The sequence below is a fragment of the Typha latifolia genome, chromosome 4 (genome assembly GCF_019914945.1).
Source record: "Typha latifolia isolate L0001 chromosome 4, TyphaL0001v2, whole genome shotgun sequence".
Taxonomy (NCBI): domain Eukaryota; kingdom Viridiplantae; phylum Streptophyta; class Magnoliopsida; order Poales; family Typhaceae; genus Typha; species Typha latifolia.
In genome coordinates this window covers 16011081-16022589 of record NC_133089.1, presented here as the reverse complement: position 1 = coordinate 16022589, position 11509 = coordinate 16011081, and the positions used below count along the sequence as shown (strand labels likewise).

General features: G+C 38.3%; 1 protein-coding gene across 1 annotated transcript; it reads left to right on the top strand.

Annotated features, from left to right (window-relative positions):
- Positions 1–136: 136 nt before the first annotated feature.
- On the top strand, positions 137–10414 carry LOC140785701 (formin-like protein 5). Its single transcript, XM_073133664.1, has 19 exons — positions 137–259; positions 1286–1989; positions 2065–2286; positions 2366–4032; positions 4108–4219; positions 4389–4460; positions 5187–5285; positions 5389–5430; positions 5602–5682; positions 5758–5808; positions 5888–5969; positions 6424–6518; positions 7424–7495; positions 7588–7704; positions 8957–9025; positions 9134–9200; positions 9572–9714; positions 9801–10080; positions 10158–10414. The coding sequence occupies exons 1-18, from the start codon at positions 187–189 to the stop codon at positions 9891–9893; spliced, it is 3861 nt and encodes a 1286-aa protein (XP_072989765.1). The 5' UTR covers positions 137–186; the 3' UTR covers positions 9894–10080; positions 10158–10414.
- Positions 10415–11509: the final 1095 nt, after the last annotated feature.

The following is an 11509-nucleotide window of genomic DNA, read 5'->3' as shown; positions in this document are numbered from 1 at the left end:
CTGCCTCCTCCCTCTCTCTTTCTCTCTCCAGAGAAGGAGAAAGAAGAAAGGAAGATGGGAGCAAGCTACGACGATCTCGATCTATCCCCTTCTCTTCTTTCCAATTCCTTGTTTTGTTGAGCTCCAAAACGCTAGAAGCCTCTTCGTTCTCGGGTATTGGTTTTCCGAGTTGGATTGCACCGGGAGATGTCGATCTTGAGAAGGTTCTTCTCTCGGAAGCCGTCGGACGAGCTGGTGGAGATCTCCGAGCGGGTTTACGGTAAATTTGCTCCGTTCCCTGTTCTTGTTGTGGTCTTCGGTTCCTTGGTTACGAGGTTTGGGAATCGGACGGTTCCTTTATTCCTGAAGAGTTATAGGTTCTTATTTCTACTTTTCCTCGCTGTTGTGCCGTTTCTTGCTTGTGGGTTTATGAATTTGGTATCAATCTGGTGTTAGGTGTCTGGTTTCGAAGACTTCCTTCTGGAAGTCCATGGTTTCGATCGTGCCCGGAGTGATGTTTCTTTCAGGTAGCTTTAGGATTTAATTCGTGTTATAATGTTCCAGAGTCAACGAATGAGGATTACTCGAGTTGAATTAATCGAAATAGATTTGTTTTCTTGTTTGTGTATTTGCTTTCTTGATGCATGTTATTTTCTTATGACATTGATACAATTGAGAAAGAACTAAGCTAGGATTGAGCACAAGTTAGAAGTATGTAGATAATGATGGTTTCACAATAAGTATATCTAAAATTGAGTTCATAGAATTTAATCTTGGTAAATTTAGGCATCCCAATAACAAGATTATCCTTGATAGACTAGAAAGGCCGAAAGAGAATAAGTTAGTGCCACGGGATCTATATTTCAACAAGAAGGGTAAACTAATGAGGATATTTATGCATAAAAAAGGATAAGAATAAGATGGTTAAGTAACACAGCGCTTCTAGTGTTTTTAAGTGATGATCATGTAATCCTATCAAAGAGACCTTCTATAGGATGATTTAAAGGCCAATCATGGTTTGTATGACTAGCAGCAAAAAGAATTGATTGTTCTCAAGAAGATATGGTAGATTTTCATTGGAGAACATGAGCTAAAGCACGACGATGGGAGGAAAATGTTTCAAATGGCTACTTAAAGGCTTCGTTTTTATTGTGACCACATGAATTTTGCAAGTTTGCAATCTCTTTGATGCACCCTGTTAAGCGGTTAAAGAGTCATTTTGTAGTCATTCGTTTATCAAAGGGTTCAGATGTTAATAGTACTGCTATGTCACACTCTGATGGCTTCTGTTGGATTTGACTTGCAGTTTTTGACTCTTGTCTCTCGACTGAAAGTTTGGGAGAAGATTATGACAGGGATTACTATGGTGGCATTGTTGAGAAACTACAGGACCACTTCCCTTCTGGTTCAATCAAGGTAGTCAATTTTAGAGAGGGGAATAAGAAGAGCAAGATTTCTGATATCTTATCAGAATATGATCTAACTGTCAAGGATTACCCATATCAATATGGAGGATGTCCTCTACTTCCTTTGGCGACGATCCACCATTTCTTGGTATCAAGTGAGAGCTGGCTATCATCTGAAGGGCAACACAACGTACTGCTAATGCACTTTGAGAGAGGGGGTTGGCCTGTTCTTGCATTTGTCTTGGCAGGTCTGCTTCTTTTCCGAAAACAGTTCACTGGGGAGCAGAGGACTCTAGAAATGGTGTATAGGCAAGCATCAACTGAGCTTCTTCAACTATCATGTCCTTTAAATCCTAAACCTTCTCATGTAAGATACCTACACTACATATCGCAACGAGGCAATGGTTCAGAATGGCGTACTCAGGATGCACCTTTCACCTTGGAATGTCTGACTCTTGGTTCTCTTCCAAATTTTGATGGTGAAGGTGGTTGTTCCCCGTTGGTTCGTATATATGGTCAAGATCCCTTAATACCAGCTGATAGAGGCCCAAAGCTTCTTTTCGAGACACCAAGTTCCAAGAAGCACCTTCGTCGCTATAGGAAGGTAATCTTCATCTCCATGGAGTGATAAAAGTTAGTTACCTGATAGATTGCATCTCATTGTGGGCTTTTAATGCAGACAGAAAGCACATCATTGAAATTAAGCACCTGCTGTCGTGTTCAAGGGGATGTGGTCGTTGAGTGCATCCACGTGGACGAGGATCTCAAAAGCAAGGAAATAATGTTCAGGGTCATGTTCAATACTGCATTCATTCGATCTAATGTTTTTTTGCTAAATCGTGATGAAATTGATGTAGCGTGGAATGCAAAGCACAAGTTTCCAATGGAATTCAGAGCTGAGGTAAGTAATTGCTTCCCTTGCTGTTTAGTTCTGTTACTTTGCATGATGGAAGTTGAAAGAAGCTTCATTCCTTAACCAGGTACAATTTTCAAACCTCAGTGCTTTTGAAACTGATGCCACCACTAAAGAAATAGCTGATGATAGGGATGATATAGAGGACGCTTCCACAGATGAAGCAGATGAGTTCTACGAGGCAGAAGAGGTTTTTATCAATGTGGACCCGCAGGATGGTAAAAAAGATTCAGATGATGTATTTCGAGTCAAAACTTTGAGAGGAGATGCTAATCCTGGATCAGGTAGTAGCATGGCTGTCAAACAAAGGAGCAGCTTAGAGACCAGCAATGCTGAAGAGCATTTGAAGATTGTTGCTACCAAAAACTTAAGTTCTAAATGTGACGCAAGACCCAAATCGTTTTCTCCAAATATTACACATCAATCTGAGAGTAGATCAGACGCGGGATATGCGAGAATTACTGGAAAGTCGATTAAAGTTGACGAGACGAGTCCTATGTTTCAAAGAAGTACCAGGGAAATAGATATGACTGGTAAGCCAAACACTATTGCAGGTACAAGAGTAATTGCTACTTCAGGAGCTGAAGAGGAAAGTACATCAGAACGCCATAGTCATAAGGATGCTATCAAAGGCATCACAAGAAAAGCACCCAATGCAGTAGCTGAGCTAGTTCACAAGCTGGAAGTTCCAAACCAGGCAGGTGAGTTGAGCAGCAGACCAGAATATAATGATTCTGAATACGACAGGTTGAAGAACATTCCTATAAACAGGAACAAGGGTCCCAACTTAATGACCATGTCAGATGAATCACAAGGGAAATCTGAGTATAAAGCGGAACCTTCTCTTCAGGGTAAAATTGGTATATCAGGTGTTAAAGATCAAATGAAGATTAGCAAATTGCATTCCGGAGATGTGAATACTACCAATGATAAGGCATTAGAAGTTACCAACTTTAATATGGCACTAAACAGTACCATCGATGAAGATAAGAGTACAGCTGAAATCTGCAATTCAAAGAACAGTATCCAATCGGAGGACAAGTTAGAATCAGAAGGAGGTGACTCGAAAGTCCTCTCCCGGTCCCAGAAGAAGGATTCCAATTCAGGCGTCACTGACGTAGAGACTGGAGTGAAATTTAAGCAAGAAGTAAATGACAGCAAACGGGACGCTGAGATAGGAAAAGATGCACGGAGACAGACTCCTGAAGAATCTATGCCACCCATTGCTCAATCTGATCAAACCATATCAAGGCAAAAGATAGGACAGCAGGAGAAGACGAAACTGGCGACAAAACCAAAGCCGACAACGAGGTGGATGTCACCAAACAAAGGCCCCGGTGCAACTTCTTCTGTGCATGGGTCATCACAGCTGCCAACCAGGCACGTCAATAGCCCTCAAGAAGGTGTCGTCAGTTCCTTGCCAGCTGCAGCATCAGCTACTTCGGCAGGGCCACGTGGCCGCGGGCCCCCGCCGCCGCCGCCTCCGGGAGCAAGCCGGCCTGGTCCACCACCCCCACCACCAAGGGCACCAGGTGCTCCTCCGCCGCCTCCGGGAGGTCCTCTCGATTCTCGGAGCAACTCTAGAGGACGTGGATCCAGAAGTCCCCTACGACCAGGTTCGATAGCTCTAGCACCTCGCAAAGTGAAGCTGAAGTCACTACATTGGGTGAAGATAGCACGAGCCGTACAAGGGACCTTGTGGGCAGAACTGCAAAAATCCGATGATGCGGAAAGGTATCCTTGTTCTTGTTAATGCTGCTTTCTTTCTTGTGCTCCGCGCATTAATACTGCTCAAATCTTTTGCCGCAGTCCTTCGGAGTTTGATGTGTCAGAACTTGAGAAATTTTTCTCAGCCGTTGTTTCTGACTCTAAATCTGAGAGGCGTCAAAAATCTCTTGGATCCAATCAAGAAGTTCACCTGGTAAATGGCAAGAATGGGGAGTTAACACTATATCCCAGCTCACAATCTTTTTTTTTATTCTTTATTAGTTCCTAGCAGTTGTTCGGTGCTATTTTTGTCCTTTTTGTGCCTATTTTTCCAGTTCTCACCTATGAATTCTGACCATGTTTTTATTTTGACCTGTTGATAGATTGATTTAAAGCGGGCTAATAACACACAAATCATGCTCAACAAAGTGAAGATGCCCACATCAGATTTGATGGTAAAATAGCTTCTTATTATTTTATTCTTAGTAGAAGTTTTTAATTTTATATCACTATCTTGAAGCTGCTCCAAATGCTGTATATGATATTCTGCATCACAGTAAACATGTGCAAGAATCTAAGCATTTGTTTACTAGGGAAGAAAAAGGAAAACATGTGAAGTTCTATAAAGTCTCTTCTGTTGCACCCTCCAAGCAGAGTAACGAGTCCTTAGATCTGTATCTCTGCTGTTCAATGCAAAGTAGCACACAAATATGAACATTTGTTCATTAGATCTCTGCACTGGTCTCAAGAATTTCAACTAGTATTTGTAAACTTAAAGTAGCAAAACTTACAAAGAAGCTGTGAAATTAATGTTTACATGATAGAGAATAAAGAATTGCGAATAGATGGTACTACAGATGTTAAAGTAAAGGCAGTGTGAAAGAATTCGAGTTGAATCCACTATCTTCCAAGGGGGTTGTGAAATGCTAATCCCAAGATGGACAAAAGTGATGTCACTTTCTTTCACCTTCGATTAGCTTTTGCTAATCTAGAGGTGCATTCAATAGTAAAAGAAGTGTTAAAACATTTTGTCAATTTTAGTATAAAGCTTGTAATATAAAATATATATTTATGTACATGCATTAAATATAAAGTATAAATAATATCTAATTTAAATGTAAAATAAAAATGATATATATTCTAAAAGTTAGAAATGATCCGAATAATCTGATTTTTGTCAGAGTGCTGCTCTTGCCTTGGATGATTCTATCTTGGATATTGATCAAGTGGAAAACCTTATAAAGTTTTGTCCAACAAAAGAAGAAATGGAGCTTCTCAAGGTGCATATAATTAGATAAATCACTTTCTCCTATTTTTTTACTGTGCATAATTGTCAGATACAGCTATGACATTTCTTATTCTTTGCTTATTTTGTCTTGTTAGCGCTACACCGGCGAGGTGGCAAAACTAGGGAAGTGTGAGAAGGTAAACATGGGATGAAATATAGTAATGCTACTGAGCATCTTCTTAAGCATTGAATAAATGTCCAATCACGTGTTGGTTCTGAGTAACTAATATACATTACCCTACATAAGTAGGTAGCTCTTCAATTTCTTAAGAAGTATTAAATCAGATTTTGGCTGTTTTATTGTGCAGTTCTTCTTAGAGTTGATGAAAGTTCCACGGGTTGAATCTAAGTTGAGAGCATTCTCTTTCAAGATTCAATTTGCATCACAGGTGGTTATGTGTCTTCTTTTCACATTATAGAATTATAAGCAACGTGAAATTTATGATGATTCCTCCCATTTGCAGGTTGCAGATCTTAGAGGGAATTTGAACAGTGTAGACTCTGCATGTGAACAGGTACACAAGTGTAGTCATGTTTGCAGACAACGCATTTAACCTGTTTTCTTGGTCACTCATGTTATATATGACTTACCAGATCCGTAATTCTGTCAAACTGAAGGAATTGATGAAGAAGGTTTTGCATCTTGGAAATACATTAAACCAAGGGACTGCAAAAGGTAACTAATGTCTTCACTTCTCCTGGCATGCTTTCATCATGCTTGACCATTGTCCAAGGACTGCTGTCATGTTGTGCTATTGGAATAGGTGATTTGAGCCATTGGCTGGCATGGCACGTATCCCATGCTGATTTTATCCCTCTTTCTTTTGTTTCACAAAATGTGTGGCACCCCTCGTGCCACATGCCGGTACGCCGCTAATATGATCATTGTTAATCTATAGTAGGTAGCTTTGTGTCTGATGAATGTATTCATCATTCTCTTAGTGCGTTTATCTCTTGCAGTGTACTTTTGGCTATGTGGTTAGATGTCCTGTGATTCTTCTGTTTAGTTGTGTTCTTGTCAGAGTTAACCTTTTAGCTCAACTTTTAATTGTGGTCTTGTCAGAGTTAATCTTTTAGCTCAACTTTTAGTTGCGTTCTTGTCAGAGTTAATCTTTTAACTCAACTTCCAGGGTCAGCCATTGGTTTCCGCTTGGACAGCCTACTAAAACTTACAGATACTCGTGCTACTGATAATAAGATGACACTAATGCACTATCTATGCAAGGTATGGTACAGCTGTCCTCTGATTTGTTTGCAAATATGTACCTTTGTCTGTATCTTTGCATTTGTGTATGTCTGTATGGTTCTAGCCTTCTAGGCTTGGCATTGTTCAAGAAGTTATAGATACTATCTTGGCTGATGGAAGATGATGCATCAAATACAACTGATCCATATTTTTCGGAATTGCAGATTTGAGAATGAAATTGCATGAATAATGCTTCTATATTTTGTTTCTGGCACACCATCTCTTCATGCTAATAAGTTTCCTTTTCTTTCATTTTTCTTGATTAGAATACATACTTAGCTTCAGTTTGATATCTTAGTGAAGATCATTGCACTTCTGTGTAAGGAAAATTTTCTAGAACGTTATGTTTGTGCGTTTGATATTATCAAGCAATTTTTTCTTCAGTAATTTTCTTTCTTATTCATATGTTGAGGTATATCTACATGTAGATAAGTCCTCACCACTCTAGTCATCCAAGCCTATTCATTAAAAAAGTGTTTGTTAATAGAGAATCAATGAATAACACTTTACATAGAGAAGGCTTGATTTCACTGCCCGTCTCTTACAAGACAAATATGTGTAACTTGATGAACAGTACTTCATCAAGTTCATTACAGTCAGCAAATCCGCCCCCTGCATGTTTCAGATGCTTGAAGACCCTGCTGATCCGAATTGATTTAGAAAAATTCCCCATTCAAGAGCGGGGCCTGGCTTTGGGCAAGTCTGCTGCATCTTCTAAGGAAATAGGAAACCACCACTACATAGATCTCTTTCTGAATCTTATTGATGCATTTCTAGCAGTCATTAGTCATTCTTTATTTCAGTTAATTAGTTTCCAGATAAATTGGATGTTATTTTAATTTTCTGTCATATGATCCTATTAAAGGTTAGTTTCTTAAAATCAGGTTGTCGCTTCAAAGTCACCACTTCTTCTGGACTTTCATGAGGATCTTATTAGCTTGGAAGCTGCATCAAAGGTTTGGACACTTTGTAGATATAACAGTCATTCAATTTGCATGTAAATGTTTTTTTTTTGTTGCCTGAGAACTTCTTTTCGATTGCAATACAGATACAGCTGAAGTCATTGGCAGAAGAAATGCAAGCTATTGGCAAAGGACTAAAGACAGTCGTTCTGGAACTGAATGCTTCAGAAAATGATGGTCCTGTGTCAAAAGTTTTCTGCAAAGTAACCACTACCTCTTAGTCCTGTTACCTGTCAATGTTTTTTCATTATTAGTTTAGATAATTTTCTTTGTATCTGATATAGGCATTATATGACTTTTTTCCTATTCAATCCAATACATGATCATGTTCAGAAGGGAAAAAGGAAATCTAGTGTATCAAATTTCTGGTAGAAGATTGAATAATTCATATATCTACAGAAGATCTTTTAGAATGGTTCCTCAAGCCCAAAGAGAGAGAGAGAGAGATGATATAGATGAAACAAATTTGACTGGTGTTCTCAAAAAAGATATATGGTATCAGGGGATTCCTATTTTCTAATGTATATAGACCACAACATAGAAGATTCTTTATATATTAGCTGATTATTGGTATAACTTGCCTTGTCCTGCTCCTTCAAATTATGTTCTAACTAAAGAAGTGAAAAAGTTAACACTTCCTCTTTTGGCCATTTTAGTCACCATGTTATAATAACATTGTAGAACCTTGTTTGATTTTTCTAGTCATACAGAGGAAAACCTATCTCTATCTTAAACTTGGATCATATATAATATCAGTTCAAACAGAGCTCCAAGTCTAGACATATGGACATTGAAGTTGTAGGTTTAGCATATGTTATCAAACAGAGTTGTAAGTATCAAGGTATGGACACTGACATTGTAGTTTTGGCTTACGTTATCAAACATAAATTAACTTAACCTGATATATGTTGAATGGTTTCTCATAAAATTAACCGTCAATGTGGTGGTTGTTTTTGACTTGATATTGTACTACGGTTACCAAGTTTTGGTATGTGAATCTATCTTATATGCACTTATGTTCAATATGACCAATTGAACATCATGGAGTTCAGCATATCCCTTATATTGTCACCGAGTCAAATTAGCAAATTAGCATTTGATTGAATTTATATAGTATTGACACTGATGCTATACTAAGATGAAAGACAATTAAACAATGATTTGGTACTCTCTATTGAATATTAACTCATTATGTGCTTTTCCTCAGAAAAAGAGAGGAAAATTTCCAGAACATGTTAGCTATGATTCTCATGGTTACAAACTTATATTAATGTCAATCAATGCGTCTATAATGATATACTGATAATGGTAACATATGTGCTCATAAATGCATTATTTCCTAAATGTTCCCTGATCTCTGCTCTGTAATTAAGTTTAACAATATACATTATATACACTTTTGCTTTTCATGACATTTATCCCTTCTCCATTGTTGAATGATCTTTTCACGTTCAGAAGCTGAATGAGTTTATTGCTGTCGCTGAAGATGAAGTGCAGTTTTTATCATCACTTTACTCTGCAGTGGTATGCCACCGGTTCTCTTCACCTCTGCAGAACTACAGATCAAATCGGCCCTGCATATTGTCTCCCTGTTGCTTTGCTCTCAAAGACTAACTCATTCAGTTTTAACAGGGTAGACATGCAGATGCACTTGTTCTATATTTTGGCGAAGATCCTGCACGATGTCCTTTTGAACAAGGTAAATTCGAGAATTTGATTATCTTGTTTTTCAAACTTCAGAAATTGCAGATATTTAAAATCTTTGCTTCTGTTTCATCTTTTTACAATTAGAACTTCTCAACTTCAAGAATTAGAGTCATCTGTAAGATTCCTTAGTAATTCTTTATCTTTCAAAGGGATTAAAACACAAAATCAAGACAATCAATAGATTTTGGTTCACTGGTTTAGGTTTTAGGGTAAAAAATTATTGCTTGTTTTCTTGTAAAGTTTTTAGGTAATGAAATCCTCTGCAAAAGTTCTCATCCTTGAGTTCTCCTTTTAAAGATGCCCTCTGATCTATTCACTTTATAGATGCCCTCTGATCTCTTCTTTTCCTGTCAAAATTTGCAGTTATTTCTACTCTTCAGGATTTTGTTTTAATGTTTAGGCGGGCACACAAGGAAAACTGCAAACAAGCTGAGCTTGAGAAAAGAAGATCCCAAAAGGAGGCTGAAAGAGCAATGTTAAATGTTTCAAGCCCCACGAGCAAATATGTTAGATCAGCTTATCATATGTCTATGACTTCTTACTCACCTTGTTAATTCATGGGGTCCTTACTCTGGATTCAACTCTTTGATAGGACCAGAGCCCAGCAAATTTGAGCCAACAGTTGCAGCAAGCACTAGAGAGGACCAGTTCTACAACTGGGAGAGAAAAAACGAATACTCTATGACCCCTAACTTACCAAATTTCGCGTATTTAAATATCTGCCTGGCTAGGGAAACAGTGGCCCTGTTAATTTCGACGAACTCAGGATTTCATGTATGGGTTAAGGATGACAGGAGTGAAGCCAACTGCTGCTACAATCAATGGCATCCAGATCATCATACAGGAAAATTTTATGATGTTTTGTTACGCTGGTAATTATCCACCACTTCAATAACATCAATATGTGTTCCAGTTCTACTGTTGATTTCCTTTCTATTATTTATCACAGGTATCGTATTCATGGGGATCAAAATCCATGGCCTGGATCAATGGTTTTTCTTCTTCTTCTTCTTTTTTTTGACAAATCTAACCTAGTGGTCTGTTTGATTCTTTTGTAAAGATGTGTGATTATGTCAACTTCTTATTTGCATTCAATTTTTTTGTTACCCACATACAGAAAAGTATATATAGGTCAATAGACGTGAAAGAAATGTAAATTATCTGTATCCATACGAACGAGCAGTCTAAGAAAATTGTTTCGAGTTCTGTCAGGATCTATCAATGTGTCAATTGCAGAACACCAACTACAAGGGCAAAATTCGTCGGACTTTGAAGAATAGACTGCTCAGGATCCACCGTTGGTCGATAGTGCCCTCAGTGTTCTTCGCGGCTGCCCAGTGCCCACCAATCCAGAGTTGACCACACAACAAGAGTTGACATTTTCTTTTATTTTTTTGCCTCTTTTTTTCTTCTTTTTATTTTGACTCTGATACGGCGTGAGAGCTACACACCTGATCTTGATCTCCTCCGGATTGCAGTACACCTTTGCCCAGCATACCGCAGCACATAATGTCTGAAATTATCATCATCTGGGATACCGAGATGCATCTCAACTGCAGGCATACGAACAAATAGATTGGGTTCTCAATCCCTGACTAATTCCAATACTTAATTGTCTTGCTTAATGGGAATCATATGGCCACGAATCTTTACATAAGCTCTTGTGACTTGTGAGTGGAAGAATTGAGGTCACATGCTCCAAGGTTTGACACAGATACAAAAGATTCTAGGACAAATAGCTATCAATTTCCACAATCACAGGCTCTCGTGATTCTTTCTTTCTTTCTTTCTTTCTTTCTTTCTTTCTTTTTTAATGAGGAAGTTGGGGAAGAAGACTGTAGTAGCAGTTTCAAGTCTCCGATCATGAACTAATTAAACCAGGGATGGGTTTATCTTTATCTTTATCGTTACTAGTTAGCTGGTTCAATAGGGTTATAGGGGTATCTAGCATTCTATAATCAGTCAAAAAAGTTTTATAGCAGGTGGAGGACAAAATCATTACAGCAATCAATACAGAAAGAGTAAGTGAGGAAGCCAAAGTTGGTAACGATATTGGATAGAGAGCGGAGGAGGAAACAAAAAGAGAACTGTTGACTAAAACCAAGATTGGCCAAATCTCACTTTCATGCAATGGGATACCTGACAGTACGTGATCGATCTTCTTAACTAAATTTTTTATTTAAAAAAATAATTTAATTTTACTTGTATGATTTGGCAATTGGCAGCCATGATGGAGCAGCAGAGTAATATGACTGCGGACAAGGTAAGAAATAAATCTGGTTATCTAACACATATCTAATG